Source organism: Rhinolophus sinicus, linkage group LG07 (genome assembly GCF_036562045.2).
Source record: "Rhinolophus sinicus isolate RSC01 linkage group LG07, ASM3656204v1, whole genome shotgun sequence".
In the NCBI taxonomy this organism is placed as follows: Eukaryota; Metazoa; Chordata; class Mammalia; order Chiroptera; family Rhinolophidae; genus Rhinolophus; species Rhinolophus sinicus.
In genome coordinates this window covers 104,169,440-104,188,369 of record NC_133757.1, presented here as the reverse complement: position 1 = coordinate 104,188,369, position 18,930 = coordinate 104,169,440, and the positions used below count along the sequence as shown (strand labels likewise).

General features: G+C 39.6%; 2 protein-coding genes across 7 annotated transcripts in view; one reads left to right on the top strand and one right to left on the bottom strand.

Moving 5' to 3' along the window:
* The first annotated feature begins 2,688 nt into the window (after nt 1–2,688).
* TLR2 (toll like receptor 2) lies at nt 2,689–13,851 on the top strand. Of its 2 annotated transcripts, XM_074338419.1 has the most exons (3): nt 2,788–2,981; nt 4,594–4,763; nt 11,329–13,851. In XM_074338419.1, the coding sequence occupies exons 2-3, from the start codon at nt 4,720–4,722 to the stop codon at nt 13,700–13,702; spliced, it is 2,418 nt and encodes an 805-aa protein (XP_074194520.1). In that variant the 5' UTR covers nt 2,788–2,981; nt 4,594–4,719; the 3' UTR covers nt 13,703–13,851. The 2 variants fall into 2 exon arrangements, with proteins under 2 accessions (XP_019577939.2, XP_074194520.1); XM_019722380.2 differs by lacking the exon at nt 4,594–4,763 and having other exon boundaries at nt 2,689–2,981.
* RNF175 (ring finger protein 175) overlaps nt 11,327–18,930 on the bottom strand; it is a 37,433-nt gene continuing 29,829 nt past the window's right edge. For 4 of the 5 annotated variants that reach the window (XM_074338420.1, XM_074338422.1, XM_019722429.2 and 1 more), the window contains one exon: nt 17,239–17,584. In XM_074338420.1, the coding sequence (XP_074194521.1) occupies nt 17,464–17,584 (121 nt within the window). In that variant the 3' untranslated portion in view covers nt 17,239–17,463. Of the gene's footprint in view, nt 15,399–17,238; nt 17,585–18,930 lie in introns of those variants that run through there. The other variant, XM_074338421.1, reaches the window with a different exon arrangement.

The window sequence follows — 18,930 nt, the reverse complement described above, 5'->3', positions numbered from 1 at the left end:
TTGGATGAGATGTCTGGACAGGAAATATCCTGCCCAGGAAAGGTATTGGCATAGAAATGGGCATAAATGAGATCCCTTAAGAAGACCATAGCCTATGTTGTAGAAGTGCAAAAGTCAATCGGTTCCTTTTATCATGTTGTTGTATAAATTCTTTTAATAAACTTTGGATTTCCAATTGGGTCAAAAAAAAAAAAAAAAGAAGAAGAAGAAAAAGAAGACCACAGCCAGTAAGGAGTGACCTATGATCTAGACTTGGGAAATAAAGTAAGGAAGGATAAATTTGAAAAGGAGAGTTGAAAAGAAATACTAAATATGTGGCGAAGGGATGAGGAAGTCAGTGGACGGTGACAGACACAGGAGGGCATGAGGGCAAGTGGTGTGATGTGAGTTAGAGTCTCAGAGGAACTGGTTTCCTACAAAAGAGAAGTAACATCAGAGAGTGGGGTTCCTGCATCTGATGATGACCTTTTGTGGAACCCCATGAAGCACATCCATTGGGATTTAGCATAGATCATCTCTTAGTAATCTAAGTGGGCTGGAACTGTTACCTGGGGAATAATGTATACATAGTTGGATCCGTACCAGTGATTGAAAGCTCAAAGAAGCTATAGCCGATGCAAGGGCAGAGGACACACAGGGGAAGACTGGAAGACGAGTCATGATTAACTCAGACTAGAGGAAATGGTGACGACAGTGTGCAACAGAAGGGGAAGAGCAGGAAACATGGGGAGCAAGGAAGGACTTGAAAAACTTTTTCTTTAGTAACTCTAATTTTGTCGATGTTGGTTTTTAAATGTTCTCAAAATTTTTTGTCTGCAGAATTTTGCTTTGGCTTTATGATTTAATACCTATATTACTAAATGCAAAGTTGAAAACCTTGTCCTTAAGTTTTTAGGTTTGACTAGCTATTTATAAGTCTACCAAATTTACCCATCACTTTAAAAGGGACTTTGGCTTATGTTTGATCCTATTTGTAAACATAGCTAATGAAACTTTAAAATAGTTTTATAATATAATATAAATATTAATAGTTTTATAAATGTAATATATTCGATATCTTCATTAGGTGTCTCAGTGGTTTGACTTAACATAACTTTCCTGAGTTCTTAAATAACTGATATAAACTAATACACTTATAAACATGGTGAATTTTAAACTCTCTTAAATGTTTCAATACATACTTCTACAAACATAGAAAAATTTCAACTTAAAATCATAACTATAAAGTACATATTTTAAATTGTATACTTGAGCTTAGCTCTAGTAGGCCAAATTCTTTTAAATGTGACAAGTCTTTAAAAACCAAGTAGTCACAGTTTTCTTAACACAAAATATTAATGTAAATACTAATTGTAATCTTCCAGAGATTGCTTCCAGAAACTTTTTGGGCCAAGTATGTCTGTTCATAAAATTGCCAAGAGGACAGCAACCTGCAGGCTTTCAAAGGTACTTACACATAGGAAACCATTACAGTATCATATATAATTAGGGGAATTCCGTTTTAATTGACCAGTGATATTGGCCAGGAGGCTGGCAGTATTTTTGTCTGCAACCCCGACTGGTGCACACTGAACCTTAGCTATACTTTATAACAGGGACTGAGCCTAAAGAAGGAAGTAGTCACATAGCTCCAATCCCTGGGTTTGAGTCATATTATTACCTTTATTGTTTCATCCACATAGAAGTTGGCAACCCCTACCCAGATTGTCACAGCATGAGGTTGGATTTAGCAGGTATTTGATTCTTAATATATTTCAGTATACTTTCCAAGGAGCTCCAAAGAATGTAGAACTTGATAAAACTCTGCCTCCTTTTATATTCTTCCTGCCTGGTTTTGTTGGACTACATGGTTGAAAATCATGCACTATATTTCTTCATTCCCATCTTTAAATGAGGTCAGTCAGATATTATGTGGCAAGGACAGGAAATCAGGCCAAGGAGCCACTGGTCAGGCGTCTGTCCCTTGCAGTTTCAGATGTTCATTCTCTATTCCTCCTGAGCCGATGTCCTGAAAAGGTCTGTCAATTCACACCTCAACAAGTCCTAGCTAAGTAGTGCCTACTGTGTTCTCGGGGCTGGGGATACTTCACTGCAAAAGGGAGAACAAAATCCATGCCTTCGTGAAAATTCACATCCAGCCACAGTCAGCAGATGTGTGTAAATTTGGAAGCTGCCTTTCTATTGTCTAGCAGAATTTTTGCAACAGATGGAAATTAATTGTCTTGTCCTTGAGAGTCTTGTGTATTTAGACCTATCCTATAACAGCTTACCTATAGCATCCTCATGGTTTGGCCCTTTGCTTCTGGAATAGTCCCTCAAAGAACTTGAGGAAAAGTCTCTCTTTTTCCATTTTCCCAAATTTTAGATTCCCTAAGTATTTACAAATTCTCTAAATTAAAAAAAAATTATGGACTCTGTTCTGAATTAATTTAGGATTGATGCTTCTAATCCCCAGAGATATGAGGTCTGACAATTAAGTTCGTGAACTTGTTGCAACGATGTTGCTACATTTTTCTGATGTCCGGAGGATTATTCATTATGAATTCATACCAACTGGACAGTTAACCAAGTTTACTACTTGGAGGTGCTGAAAAGGCTGTGTGAAAAAGTTAGACGAAAATGACCTGAACTTTTCCCTAACAATTCATGGCTCTTGCATCACGACAACGCACCAGCTCACACGGCACTGTCTGTGAGGGAGTTTTTAGCCAGTAAACAAATAACTGTATTGGAACACCCTCCCTACTCACCTGATCTGGCTCCCAGTGACTTCTTTCTTTACCCGAAGATAAAGGAAATAGTGAAAGGAAGACATTTTGATGACATTCAGGACATCGAAAGTAATATGACGACAGCTCTGATGGCCATTCCAGAAAGAGAGTTCCAAAATTGCTTTGAAGGGTGGACAAAGTGCTGGTATTGGTGGATGGCTTCCCAAGGGGAGTACTTCGAAGGTGACCATGGTGATATTCAGCAATGAGGTATGTAGCACTTTTTCTAGGATGAATTCACCAACTACTTCATTGTCTGACTGCATATGCACCAAGAAGCCTGAAATCAATGTAGATCAATCGCATGGGCTGACATACGAAACAGTGAATTTTATTCTGAGAGGTCTGGTTGATCTTTCAAGTTTCCAAATTGTTTACAAGTGAGAAACACTGCTCTTCATACGAACTGAACTTGAACTGAAGGTGCTAAAGTATCAGAACTATTTATTTCATGTATTAAAAAATATCTGTGAAAGTGCTTTGAAGGCATTAAGAACTGAACAAGTATAAGGACTATCCCTGAGTAGAACATGCTAATAATTTTGCGGAGCGCAGAATACCTTCACAGTATATAGATGACTTGTGGGTAGATAAATGATTTCTAACTGACTTCGCCAGAATATGTTAATTTACTTTGGGATTGCAAAGCAATAACACCAAAGTCAATCTAGACAGTTCAACTAGAGAAGATATATAGAGAAAGAACAGAGGCTTCAGAAGGGAAAGTTGGAATTAAGTTTTGTCAAGTACACACTTCAGAAATCATGAGGAAGAGAGGTAAAGATTTTGAATCAAGAAGAAGAAAGTCTTTTCAGGCAGCTGGAAAGTGGGATGGTCAGGGGTAGAGAGAAATAGCCATATGTTCAGGAAACTGTATGGAAAATCAGACTGCACCCTCAATTTCACATTCATGTCTGTTGATTAAGTTTACCTGAGGGTTGAACCTTTAATGAGAATTAGGAATGTGGAATAAGGTTAAGAGAAGGAGCCCGGATTTAGGGTAAAATTCTGGCTTCAATGACATTTCCTTGTGTGTAAGACAGCAAGAATACTTCCTCAGACTCCAATCTCAATTTGTGAAAATCAAACGTAATTATGAAGATGGAATGTAGTTTATTAATATTAAGGCAGTTTAATTTTTAAATGGTACTAGTTTGTTTCCCTTATAAACACTCTTCACTATGTGAGATAAACTAGTTTCTGTGGCAATGAAGAAAACCAATCTAAGCCAGTTTTTGGAATTACTTACCTTGAGAAACAGGGGTGGAATGGAGCAAGGGAAGGACTCGGGTTCAAAATCTCAGTATCTGTGGGAGCCCCACATCTCTTTATGGTGAGACTATGGAAAGGATGTAGGTACTGGAAATAGTGTATCAGTAGAGACTCCACAGGGCTAAAACGAACAAACAAGCAAACAAACAAAAATCCTGGCGCTGTCCTTACCTGCTACTGAAGCAAAATCTTGCTGTATTGATCTGGTTAGTGATTGGCGACCATTTTTAACCCGGAGAGCATAGACTTGCGGGAGGAAATGGACCCTGGGGATATATGATCCTGCAAGTAAGTATTGAAAAGGGGGGATGAATGAGAAGCATGATTCACTACGAGCCTGGCTTCCAAGGATGGAAAAGAATTGGAGAAGTGGAATTTAAAGCTGGTATGTTTCAGGGTAATGTACAGCTTGGATGCCGGAGGCTTCAAGAAAACACTGGTTGGATAATCAGTCTTCTCTTTGGTTGCGAAATCTGCCTCTAGGCCTCGCGAAATGCCACGCGGGGCTTCTAGCATCTCAGTTCCCTTTTTCCTGCCCTGTGATCCCCAGCCATCACCCAGCGCCCTCCTCTGACTCGAGCCCAGCACAAGGCGGAAATCGAGGCAGGACCCGTGTGCGCCGACCCAGGACCGGGCAACCTATATCACAGTCACCTGACTGAGCCTAAGGGGAAGGATGGACGCAGTGGATCCAGGCACAGCCTCCACCCCTTTGCGGTTGTGAGCGCTGGGCGAAACTGACGGTTCCTATGCCGGGGAAACAGGGGCGCTCCGCCGTCCCTCTACTCGCGCCCCTCCCTCACCCCTCCACCACACACACACCCGACTCTCTTCCTAGGCGGGGCGGCCCCCTTGGGAGCCAGAAGGCGCTGCCTGGTGGCGGCTCCTTCGACTCCAAGGTAAGTCCGGCACCGGGACCGAAAGTACGCTCCACTGGCCCCTCCCTGATCCGGCCCAGCTCGGCAGGGGCGCAGGGGAGGCGCGGCCTCCAAAGGGGCGCCAGGGATCCCTGCTTCCCAGTGGGCGGCACCGGGTCCTGGACAGAGCGGGCGGGGAGAAAACCCAGCCCCCAGGGACATAGACGCTCGGCAGTCCCAGTCTGCACGGCCCTGTGCGGGAAAGTGAACACGCGAAGGCCCGGTGGAGGTCAGCCTTCGGGAGAAACGGGCCACCCAGAAAGGGACCGGAGCACCCTTCCAGCCTCAGAGGCCCTTGGAGCCGCCTCCGGGAACTTCCGCGGGGCTGGGCTGCAGGCTGCAGGTGGCTGCGTCCTCCGAGACCGAGGTGGGCAGTGACCCCTGTCTTGTACTCCCGTTTCCGGGTTCCCTTAGGGCCGCCCGCCTGCCAGTGGCTCTGCGCGCCAGCCCTACCCCTGCCTGGGGTGACGTGGGCCAGGTAAAGGCTTTCAGGCTTGTACTTGTGCGTCCTGCTGGGGGTGTGTCTGCGCTCACTGGTTACCGCTAGGACGAAACTTCGAAAGGTTGAATTTTGGTCGCTGGGGCTCAGAACTGGGAAACTTTCGGGACTCGCTCCCTAACCCCGAGCCTTGCCTTGCTTCGGGGTGGGCTCCAAGGCCCCTCCGTGTATCTTCATCCTTAGCATTTCTGAGCTATGTCAGATACGATTATGTTTAATCAGTTCTGGTTAGAACATAGAGCATTTGTTTAAGCAGAGACAACTTTTTAAAGTAAGGATGCTTTGAAGTTCTCTTTATAACTTCCTCAACTTCCGTAAATGAGAACTTGTGTTTAGAACTTAAGCGAAAGCCAGGATAGTGTTTTTTCCTGACAGAGAGAGGAGAGGGAAAGGGAGGGCAGAAAAGTGGAAAGAAGAATTGAAATCTAAGGTGATCCAAATCTTGCAGAAGGTCTGAACTGCACTTTACTAGCTTAGATCTTTATCAAAAAGCAGCTGGTAGGTAGAGTGCCCTGATTTGAAAGTGGAGACCAAAAAAGGGAAATGGCAAACATCGTGATTATTTGAAAATGACTTATTCATCAATATTTTAAGTTTCTTCCTATTCTAAGCACAGAACATTTAAACTTTTAATCATCTATTCATTTTATGAAAATTGTCAGTTGACAGCATGTTTTGGAAGTTTCTAAGCTATCAGTTATTTCTTTTTGCATTTCAAAAAAGAATTTGGCTTGACTGGTTAAATATCTTGTTTTGATTTTAATGATTGAGCATAGTTTATCATACATGGCATGTTGTGTGTGATCTCTTCATAAAGACTTTTTTTTTTTTTTTAAGATTTTATTGGAGGAGGGGAACAGCACTTTATTGGGAAACGGTGTGTACTTCCAGGTCTTTTTCCAAGTCCTAAGTTGTCCTTTCAATCTTAGTTGTGGAGCGCGTAGCTCAGCTCCAGGTCCAGTTGCCTGTTGTTAGTTGCAAGGGGCGCTGCCCACCATCCCTTGCAGGACTCGAGGAGTCAAACTGGCAACCTTGTGGTTGAGAGCCCACTAGCCCATGTGGCAATCGAACCGGCAGCCTTCGGCATTAGGAACATGGAGCTCCAACCGCCTGAGCCACCAGGCCGGTCCCTAATAAAGATCTTTTAACAAAAGATCTTTAAGTGTAAGTTGTATTTACGAATACTTCTTCCAAATAGTAGGCTTGCTTGTCAAAATTGTGTTTCCCCGTAATATCACTTAAAATTTACATTACTTTTTTCTCATTCTGAAAAGCCATGTCTGAGTTTTTTAATGCTGTTTTTTTCTCTTACCTATTATGTTTTTTAAAACTTCAGTGTTTTTTTTTTTTTTTCTTTTTCATTTCCTTGAAGCCTACTCTTACCAGGTTCCTTTCCCATATTGCTGAAGGACATGTTCTTGGGTACTTCTTTCAATGAGCATTTCTGGATAAAAAAGATCTTTTATTTTTTGAATGTCTGAAAATGTGTATATCACATTTGTTCTCGAATCATCATTTCAGTGTGTATGGACGTCTAGATTGACAGGTATGTTTTCTCAGCCCTTTGAGGATATTGTTGTGTCATTTTGGGGCCAGTTGAGAAATTTTTGCTAAGGATTCAATATGCATTTATAATCTGGGAACTTACATTTTTCTTCAATTCTGAAAAATTCTTAGTTATTATATCTTTTAATATTTGTGTCCACCCGCACATATATGGCGGGCCTGGGTTCTGATTTCTTACAAGAGATTTCTAGTAGGCTGGCTTTTTTCCTGTACGTGGCTTTATGAAGAGTCCACTTTCAGTTTTCTACAGTGCACTGGCTGTGAGTCTCTTCTCCACTCTTGTTTCACCAGATATTACAGCTCTAGCCCTAAGGTGGATTTTTGGTTGTGGTTTCACTGTGAGCCCCTGGGCTTCAACTTCCTCCCTATTCTGGATCAGCAAATAGATGTCTGCAGCACAAGTTGCCTCTAATGCCAGGTTTATTTCTGAGACTTCTATCTTCTTCTTCTGGGTCTTAGACCTAGAAGTCATTACTCACTACCCTGTCAGCTTCCTGAATTCTTTGAGCAGATGATTTTTATACTTTGTGTAGACTCCCAATCCTCATTAGATATGACTCTATGCAGTCTAACTTCAGCTGTCGCCCTTCCCTTTCTCAATGTCTTACTTTGAGTTCTCTGCCCTAGCTGTAATGTATTGGGGAACCAAAAGGAAAGAGAAGTAATTCTGATCATAAATATAGTTTTAGCATCATCAATAATTGTTATTGTTTAAAACTCACCATGCTATAGGTACCACCTAATATTTAGCCCAAGATCTCTGCAGTCTCAGAAGATGGTATTAGTGAATTCTACCAAAGGAAAGGAAAGGAAATTTATAGGGTAGTTTTTAACTTCTGAACGTAGATGCAGAAATTCTAAATAAAATATTAGTAAATAAAGTCCAGCAATATATAAAAAGGATAATACATCCAGACTAACTTGGGTTTATTGTAAAAATGCAAGATTTTCTTAACACTAAAATTGATTAATGTAATCACCAGTGTTTAATTAATGGGGTAAAGGAGGAAATTAATATTATTATCTCAATAGATACAGGAGAAAAAAAGAATTTGATAAATTCAACATTCAGTAATCAAGAAAATGAAATAAAAGTATAAGGATTGTAAGAAGCAATAAAACCATTATTATATCTGGGTGATATGATTGCATACATAGAAAACTTTTTTAAATCTACAAACTGTGGAATTACTAAGTTCAGCAAGGCTACTCAATACATGGTAAATATATAAAATTTAAACATATAGATGTATATGGCACATTTCAGTACGTAATACTATTTTAAAGGTTCAAAAGTATCAAATGCCTAGGAACACCCCTCACAAAATACGCTCAAGACCTGTGCAGAAAACCGTAAGATAGTATTGTGATAAATTCAAGAAGACTTAAGTAAGTGGAAAGATATATTATGCTCAAGGAATGGAAGATTCAGTATTGTAATGATGTGAGTAATTCCCAAATTGATCTGTAGATTCATGGCATTGCCAGTTAAAATAAACAGGCTTTGTTTTTGATACTGATAAGCTGATTCTGCAATTTATAAGAATATGCAAAGGGCCCAGACTAACCAAGACTCAGTTGAAGAAGAAGAACAAGAAGGAAGGACTTGATCTCCTAGATATTAAGATATGTTATATATTTAATACAGTGTGTTACTGGTACAAGGACAGACAAATAGACATTGGATCAGAATAGAGAGCACTGAAACAGACCCACCTCTATGAGGACATGTAGCTGTTGGCAAAGATAATATTATTGATTGTTCCCCAAAATGATCTTTTTAAAAAATGGTGCAGGATCAATTGAATATCCTTATTGGAAAAAAAACAATCCTGTGTGCTACTTCGAATATTAATCCCAGGTAGATTGTAGGCCTAAAAGTGAAGGGCAAAGCAATAAATATTTTAGAAAATAATAAAGAGAATATCTTTATTATAATGTAGGAAAGAGTTTTTAAAAACAGGCCACAAAAATCACTATTAGGAAACAAAATAGAAAATTTAAGAACATTTGTTCATCAAAAGATTTTGCTAAGAAAGTGAAAAAGCAAACCACAGAGTGGAAGAAGATATTTGTAACACATATATCTTCCATTTCCAGAGTTTATAAAGAGCCCCTACAATTTAGTAATTGTAATAATAATTACAGTCATGTGCCACATAACATTTCAGTCAACGATGGACCACATATACGATGGTGGTACCATAAGATTATGATGGAGCTGAAAAATTCCTATCACCTAGTGACATTGTACCTGTTGTAATGTTATAGTGCAACACGTCGCTTGTGTTTGTGGTGACACTGGTGCAGACAAATCTAGTACACTGCCGGTCATATAGAAGTACAGCACATACACTTATATACAGTACCTAATACTTGATAATGATAATAAACGACTATGTTCCTGGTTTATGTATTTACTATACTATACTTCTTATTGTTATTTTTGAGTGTGCTCTTTCTACTCATAAAAAAAAGTTTGCTGTAAAGAACTGTGCTGTGTTATGCCGGCAGCAGCCTCGTACATCTCGTGTTTACCATGTCTCGATTGCATCATTTTCTCTTGTTCTTGATTTAACCTTGTGTTGTTTTCTATTGTAGCATGCTGTACAGACGTATAGTCTAGGAGCAATAGTCTAAACCATACAGCTTAGGTATGTAGTAGGCTTTACCATCTCGGTCTGTGTAAGTACACTCTATGATGTTCGCACAACAACAAAATTGCCTGACGATTATGAAATAATGGTTTATCCATACTATAAAATGCTGTGATCCATTGGAAAAAATCAGAAATGTCTTTATATACTGACACAGAAGGATATCAAGGTATGTTTTTAGATGAGAAATGAAAATCTAGAATAAGTATGCATGGTATGACCCCATTTATCTAAAAAAGACTGGAAGGGATGGAAAGCAGTGGCATTGGTGTGGCTGTAAAATATCTGGGTGCAACGGCAATTCCATTCCCAAACCAAGTATGTATTAATTAACATTATGTACATTTTCATTTTCTGTGCTTATAAGTTATAGCCTAGGCCTTTATCATCTCTCAGATTCTATGGGAACATGGAAATGCAGGAAATTAGTGTTATCCATAAAAAGTTTTGTTCTTGGGATTAAATTTAATTTTTTTTTGTAGAGTTAATGCAGTGAGCAAACACATAGGAATACAGAAATAAGGAATGAAGAAGCTGCCCTGTTTCCCTGAAAATAAGCCCTAGCTGAACCACCAGCTCTAATGCGTCTTTTGGAGCAAAAATTAATATAAGACCCAGTCTTATATTATATAATATATTGTATGACTCGGTCTTATATTAAAATAAGAACAGGTCTTATAATAACTTTTGCTCCAAAAGACGCATTAGAGCCGATGGTTCAGCTAGGTCTTATTTTCAGGGAAATACGGTAATATATCCCAAGAAGGATATAGCGCCCAGAAGGTGGGCAGAGAGAAAGTGTCAGATTCATGGTTGAAAGGATTAGCAGTAGTGGAGAGTGTGCAGACAGCTTTACTTCCCTTCCCCTACATTCATTCGAACAGCCCCTCGAGATGCAGGCACTGCTTTCTGCCTTCTCTGCAGGAAAAGAAGGTTCTGAAGGTCTGATTGTCCCTCAGCCCAGCAAACCACCTGTTCTGCCTGGGGTTCCCAGCATCCCTCATGCCTGCTAGCAGTAGGTGCTAGACAGGATTGACAAACATGGGACCTTTTTCTTTTGGTCAAAGAGCCTGTCTTCCTGGAGCTGCATTCTGTGTATAGTTGTCCAATGAGAGCTGTGGTTTGGCTCTGAGGTCTCTTAACTCGTAGGGACAAAGTGGAGACAAGCTTACTATATAAGAAGGTTTGAAATGCGCGAACAGGTGATTGTAAATCCGTATGGTTAAGCTTAGCCCTTTTTTTAAGCTGCTTGTTCATTCTTCTATTCATTCATTTACTCATTCTTTCAACCCATGTTAATTGAGTTCTGCTCTGTACCCCCAGGTGGTATTGCACTTTTATCTCATTGCACAGCAGCAGCGTATCTGAGTTAGTGTTGCTGGATGTGTCAGGGAATTCATTTTAATCCTCATTCATACATTCCATTTGCCTTGGTTAATTCCTGGTAGTTCTCTCTCTGTCTCTCTCTCTGTCTCTCTGTCTCTCTCTCTGTCTCTCTGTCTCTCTGTCTCTCTGTCTCTCTCTCTCTCTCTCTCTCTCTCTCTCTCTGTGTGTGTGTGTGTTGCACCTTACAAAACGTTTCTCAAGAACTGAAATTACAATATGTGTCAAACGCAACCACTCATTTGCGCTTCTTTTACTTGTAGGTTGAATCACGGGATAATGCCTCGTGCCTTGAGGACAGTATGGATCTTGGGGGCCATAATCAGCTTGTTTAAAGAAGGGGCCCCTGATCAGCCGTCTTCTCTGACTTGTGACCCTGCCAGTGTCTGTGATTGCCACTCTGGGTCTTTAAACTCCATCCCCTCAGGACTCACGGCAACTGTGAAAAGCCTCGACCTGTCCAACAACAACATCACTTATGTCAGCGACAGTGACCTGCGGAGCTATGTGAACCTCAGGGCTCTGAGCCTGGAGTGCAACAGAATTAACACAATAGAGGAAAATTCTTTTTCCTCCTTGGGGAGCCTCAAACGTTTGGACTTATCCTGTAACTGCTTACTTAATTTATCATCCTCCTGGTTCAGGCCCCTTTCTTCCTTGACATTCTTAAACTTACTGGGAAATCCTTACAAAACACTTGGGCAAGCATCTCTTTTTTCTCACCTCACCAATTTGAGAATCCTGAAAATAGGAAATACGTACACCTTCAGTGAGATTCAGGAAAACGATTTTGTTGGGCTAACTTTTCTTGAGGAACTTGAGATTGTTGCTTCAAATCTGCAAAGGTATGAGCCAAAGAGTTTGAAGTCAATTCAGAATATCAGTCATCTGGTCCTTCATCTGAAGCAGCCTGTTTTCCTCCTGGATATTGTGGTAGATCTTTTAAGTTCTTTGGAATATTTGGAACTGAGAGATACTCATTTGAACACTTTCCGTTTTCCAGAAATATCCATCAATGAAACCAATACACTGACTAAAAAGTTCACATTTAGAAATGTGGAAGTCACTGATGAAAGTTTTAATGAATTGGTGAAACTGTTGAGTTCTGTTTCTGGAGTGTTAGATCTGGAGTTTGATGACTGTACCCTTGACGGAATTGGTAATTTTGACATATCTCTTTTGGATAGAATTAAAGATGCAGGTAAAGTAGGGACATTAACAATACGGAAGTTGCATATTCCACATTTTTACTCATTTACTGACCTGAGAAGTATATATTCATTTACAGGAAGCGTTAAAAGAATCACAATAGAAAGCAGTAAGGTTTTTCTGGTTCCTTGCTCACTTTCACGACATTTGAAATCATTAGAGTATTTGGATCTCAGTGACAATTTATTGGCTGGAAACTTATTGAGAAACTCTGCCTGTGAGCACGCCTGGCCCTCCCTACAAACCTTAATTTTAAGGCAAAATCATTTGACATCATTAGACGAAACGGGAGAAATTTTGCTTACTCTGAAAAACCTGACTAACCTTGATATCAGCAAGAACAATTTTCATCCTATCCCTGAAACTTGTCAGTGGCCAGAAAAGATGAAATATTTGAACTTATCCAGCACAAGAATACATGATTTAACCTCTTGCATTCCCCAGACTCTGGAAATTTTAGATGTTAGCAATAACAATCTCAATTCATTTTCTTTGCTTATGCCACAACTCAAAGAACTTTATATTTCCAGAAATAAGTTGAACACTCTACCGGATGCTTCTTTCTTGCCCTTGTTACTAGTCATGAGAATCAGCAGAAATGCAATACATACTTTTTCAAAGGAGCAACTTGATTCTTTTGAAAAACTGAAGACTTTGGAAGCAGGTGGCAACAATTTCATTTGCTCCTGTGAATTCCTGTCTTTCACTCAGGAGCAGCAAGGCGTGTCCCAGATCCTAATTGACTGGCCAGAAAACTACCTGTGTGACTCTCCATTCCATGTGCGGGGCTTTCGGGTTCAGGACACTCACCTCTCCATTTCCGAGTGCCACAAGGCAGCTCTCGTGTCCGCTGTGTGCTGTGCCCTTTTCCTGTTGATCCTGGTCACTGGGGGGCTGTGCCACCATTTTCATGGACTGTGGTACATGCAAATGATGTGGGCCTGGCTCCAGGCCAAACGGAAGCCCCAGAAAGCTCCCCACAGGGACATCTGTTATGACGCCTTTGTGTCTTACAGCGAACAGGATTCCCACTGGGTGGAGAACCTCATGGTCCAGGAGCTGGAGCACTTCAACCCTCCCTTTAAGTTGTGTCTTCATAAGCGGGACTTTATTCCCGGCAAATGGATTATTGACAATATCATTGACTCCATCGAAAAAAGCCACAAAACTATCTTTGTGCTTTCTGAAAACTTTGTGAAGAGTGAGTGGTGCAAGTACGAACTGGACTTCTCCCATTTTCGTCTCTTTGATGAGAACGATGATGCTGCCATTCTCATTCTTCTGGAGCCCATTGAGAAAAAGGCCATCCCTCAGCGTTTTTGTAAGCTGCGGAAGATCATGAACACCAAGACCTACCTGGAGTGGCCCCCTCAGGAAGCTCAACAGGAAGGCTTTTGGTTAAGTTTGAGAGCTGCAATCAAGTCCTAGGTTCCTTCCTAAAAGGCCAGTCTTGGTCTGGCGGTGGTCTTTATCTCAGTAATTGTAACTAAGTCCATTCTGCCACAGCTATTGTATATGTAAACTACATGATTGTACTGTCATTTGAGGACTTGCTTACTAAAAGTACTAAAACTTCAGATTTGATCTGGAATGCTGTTTTATAAAAACTGCTACAGATTGGAAAAAAAGATGGTTTGGGGTTTTTCTTTATCCCAGTCCATGATCTACATCCATTACTGATTTCTGAATTCTCTGTAGCCATTGGTTTCGTTCATTAGGAGATAGCACAGATGAACAGAAGACTTCAAGTGAATGTGTCAGTTAGCTTTCTCTTAGCGGACTCACCCACATCCACAGACAGAGGGCATCCTTGGCACTACCTAGCTGTCCTCTCTGTGTGATTCCTTTCATGATCAACAAGGCAAAATATTTGCGTCACTCAGCCAAACTTGTTGCTATGCCTAGAAAAAAGTGTTGTGTGTCCCCATCGAACTTTTTTTGTTGCAAGACACGAAATACCTAGAAGGTATGTTTTCATGTGAACTGGTCTGTCTGTCTGATTGGGTTTTTGATAGATTTCTCTAGCCACTCGAGAGAGAGTACATAACACAAGATACAGTCAAATATGTCTTTCCACGAAAATCAAACTAGCGAGGTAAATAAAATGTTCAGTTTAGAAGAACTTAAAAGAAGCGTTTCATATCCCTGACTCTGAGATTCCTCCAGGCTTCATCCATGAAGTTGTAATTAGTATCTAGTTACTCTGGCTCTCAATCCATTTTCTAGTCTGTCTCCCCTGCATCATGGTGCTTTCTTTTTTATTTGAAAAGTCTCATTTCTGATTCTAAAAAGGCCCTCCTCTTTTTTTTTCTTCTTAAAATTTATACTAGTACATGCGAGCTAAATAGGTTTTTAAACAAGCATAAACCTAGAGGTTCCTCATAATGACTCAAAATATTTGACACAGTCATTTAAAAGATAGATACTACCTCCATATGTTCATTTTTATAATTTAGATTTAATAATACGTTACATTGAGTATAATTAATGCATTACATTTAAAATGTAAGAGCTATTTACTGATTGGGTGTGACTTTCTTCTTAAGCTGGGAACCATATGTGAAAGGAAGTGAACCTCCTCTGACCCTGCTCCATTTTCAGCCAGAGCAGGGTTTGTGTGGTTAATTGGGCTCTGGAGTCTGAAAGACCTGGGTTAGTAGATGTGTATCTTTGGACAAGTGACTTAACTTGACCCAAAATATTCTCCTGTTCTTAAAATAGGGATAATAATATTGAGATCATCGGGCGTAATGTCGACATTAATGTAACTAAACCACTGAGCATACGCCCCTTGGTTACCATTTCCTCTGGTGGGGTGAGAAGAGGACCAAGCCTATGAGAATGGGAACCATGGGGTGCTTGCATGGTGACTGGGGGTGCCTGCAGTAGATTTTAGCTGCCATTATTATTTTCCAAGAAGTGATTCGGCTCCTTGTATATTATGATTTCCAAATGGGTATTTTTCTGTTATGAGTATAGTGGGGATCATTGTTCGCAGAAAAATAACCCAAAGAAATAAGTTCATGAAGTGCAAAACAGGCTTTGGCCCTTGAGACAGTCACATAGTGTTTCTTCTGTCTTGTGCAAACTCCTGGGAGAGTTTTATAGAGGAAACAGTACCAACCTAAGAAAAAAATGGAGAAGTTCAGGAGAATGAAACTTGAGCAGATGCCACAGAAACCAATAATGGGATTTGCTTTACTTCTCTATTTCCTACATTAAATACGTTAATTATCATGAGAACCAGACACATTTAACTTGGGTTTGATCTGTAGATTGAATTTCAGTAATTTAAACAGCAATAGAAATAGCTTCATAGTTGATAGATTTAGAGTAATATTTTCCAAATAATCTTTATTTTTCTCATTGAAAATGTTAAACATGTTCACTGTAGAAATTTTGGAAAAGAGATAATAAGAACGTATAAAAGAAAATAATAATCAGCTCTTATCACTTCACCTTCAGATAACCACTGGTAACTAGTATATAGCATATATATATATATATATCTTCACAAAATTGGGATTTGATTTTAAATATTTAAACTGCCTAAAGAAAAGACCGTCTTTGTTTTTTTTCTGGGATTGTTTAGTTATTATTATCTAACGTTTCTGAACTCTGAGGGTAATTCAGAATTCCATACAGATACATGTGGTTTACTTTCCCAGGGTTTTAGAGGGTTCTAAAAGCTGGCCACAAAAGATAAGTGGCAAATATATCAGAGGTCAATTAAAGGGCTCCATGTACAGAAGAAAAACTAATTTTCAGTGCTTTATCCTACTGTGCGGTCTTTTACTTGTCAATAGACTATTATAAGCTCAAGAGTCTTGTTTTGTCTCCTTAACCCTTGCACATGCCTGGCATGTAATATTGAATTGTTGAAATGTTTGCTGAGTAGAGAAATAAAGTAGAGTTAAGTCTTCTAATAATGTGGATGGGGAACTAATAGTAAGACTGCACTGGGTTGTTTCGAGAAGGAAGACTAACAAGTAGAAATCTTAGTGTGCATTTGTTTCATTATAACTATGATGGAACTTTGAATAGCATTAAGTTAAGTACATTGCCATTGACAATATTTTTAATGGTAGGTGTGTTTCTACTTCATACAAGTGTCATGTCTTCAAGTATTGCAGAGTAGATGTCTGGTGTTATGTAGACAGTATTGGCTGTTTAACAAATGACCAGTAATTTAAAATGAATTAATTTTGGGAGTCTAACGTATCATTCTTGGGTTAATTCTTTCTGATTGGTTCCCTATTCCATTAATTTTGTTCCCTCCTGCTGGATTAATTAATTCTTTTAACAAATATTTATTGAGTGCCTACTATGTGCCAGGCATTTCTCCAAGTGGTGGAGATACAGCAGGGAACAAAAACAGATAAAATTCTCTGCCTTCATGGAGGGGCAGACAAACAATACATAAATATAAGATATCATTTCAGGTATTGATAAGTGCTATGAGGAAAATAAAAAAGTACAGCAATAGAGTGATTGTGTGTGTGTGTGTGTGTGTGTGTGTGTGTACACAGAGTGGCACAAAAGAAGAGAGTAATTCTCTCTACTTCAGTGCAGCCCTTGGATGGATTGGGTGCAGTTGGTGGGACCAGGAACCCCGGCGTAGTGCTGGCCCAGTGAGTGGGCTGTAGGCTAGACGTTTCGGGAGTAATCCCCTCTATACAGAAGAGCTTTGTGGCGCCCAAGCTGCCACATGGTCACAGGCACAAAGAGCAGAGAAGACCATATCCTTAAAATCACAGATTACTTACTTCTTAACTACTTCTTTGAAGATTTTGAATTGATCAGAAGGTATCCATTGTAACTAAATGTTCTATGTGAGAAGTACTTTGCAAACCTCTGAAAACATTTTACAGATGAGATCATTATCAGCCAAACTAGAGGTGGGATGTGGGGTGGGGGGAGGCGGGGTTGTAACAAACGTGTCACATGCATGGATTAGAAAACAATCATGATGGCAAAGATGCAAGGCACGCATCATTTGTTTATTCTGTTGTTCAGCTCTTTAAATTCTTTCCACATATACGAATTGCTTATATAGACCAAATTTTACTCAGTTCTCTTTTGGGATCATCTCTAAAATGAAAAAAAGTCAATATTAAATGCAGGATCAAGGATTTAAAGATGTTTCAACACTTAAGTCAATACATTACTTCTGGGGTAAGTCTGCTGTGCTATTCCAGCCCTAATGAATAGTTAATAACTTGTACTATCCCTATCACCATGGGTTGCCAGGCCACCAGATAACGAAGCCAGTCCAGGATTTGTCCATACAAAATGTGTGTACGTTCCCAGCTAAATCTCAGTTAAGGAGGTTGCTCTCTATACAGTCAAGTGTCAGAAACATTCATAAATAGCATTTGCAAATATAATAAGCAATATCATAAGTGGGTATTTCCTTTCTTGGTGATTCTATGTGCTCATTTAAAAGCCCTTACATGATTTTTATAGCGTTTGGTTATCCCTGTTATTTACACTACACCTAATTTCAAAAACTAAGTTGAAACAGTTTAGAATAAATTCCCAAACTATATAACAAGAAAAAAGGACAAGGGTCTTATGCTAAAAGAAGGAGGAAGAGGCAAATGACTACATTGGAAAGCCAAGGATAATGGAAGCTGCTGTAATTGAGCAAAAACAACTCTGGGCTTTCCTATAGTCAGTTAATCAGAGGGAACTTATTTTATATTAAGAAAAACGTGTTCACAGGTAAGATATACTTTTCCTGGTATCTCTGATAAATTGTGCTAAGGGGACTTAATACATGGGCTCTCTCATACCGAGAGCAATGTTACATACATAAAGGCAGATTTTTTCACATGTAGCTTTTTATTGTACTGAGTCTCAATAAAAAAGAATACATGCAATATTCCAAAGTATTCTCTCAAGCCTATATAAAGAAACCAATTGTCCTTTGTTACTTAAATGATCATTTAAGGTGACATTTATGATCATATTATCACCAATTTTATCACAAAGAGCTCTGTACTATAGTTTTATAAGTTATAACCTAAAGTAGTTCTGGACTCGGTCTTCTCATATTAAAAGGGAAATTCAGGGAGAGTGAATGCAAAGGAAGGAGGAAAGAGCATCACATGCTTTTACTTTAGCCTTGGCTGTGCTTGAGTTGCACTGACTCACTGAGAAAGGCCAGGCCTGTAGAAGAGCTGGTAACCTCAGAGGGTGCTGTCTGTGGTTGTGTATGGCTTTAAGACCCACAGACCCATGGATGCTGCCTCCTTTACTGGCCTACTTGAAATGAGTGTGCATTCCCAGATAAAATTTGCAGTCCTCAGAGATAGGGGTGTTGCTGCCAACAGCCAATATTCATTGAAGGTTGTTGGCAAAGAGAAGGGGGAGTACCGTGTTTCCCCGAAAATAAGACCTAGCCGGACATCAGCTCTACTGCGTTTTTTGGAGCAAAAATTAATATAAGACCCAGTCTTTTATTATATAAGACCCGGTACCATATTATATTATATTGTATTATATTATATTATACTATATTATGTAAGACCCAGTCTTATATTACATAAGACGAGGTATTATATTATAAGACTCAGTCTTACGTTAAAATAAGACCAGGTCTTATATTAATTTTTGCTCCAAAAGACACATTAGAGCTGATGGTCTGGCCAGAT

Bases quoted from the DNA above. Each gene is read 5' to 3' on its own strand.
- TLR2 (XM_074338419.1), top strand. From the start codon at position 4,720: ATGGACGCAGTGGATCCAGGCACAGCCTCCACCCCTTTGCGGTT. The intron at 4,764-11,328 runs GTGAGCGCTGGG...TTTTACTTGTAG, and splicing joins GCCTCCACCCCTTTGCGGTT to GTTGAATCACGGGATAATGC.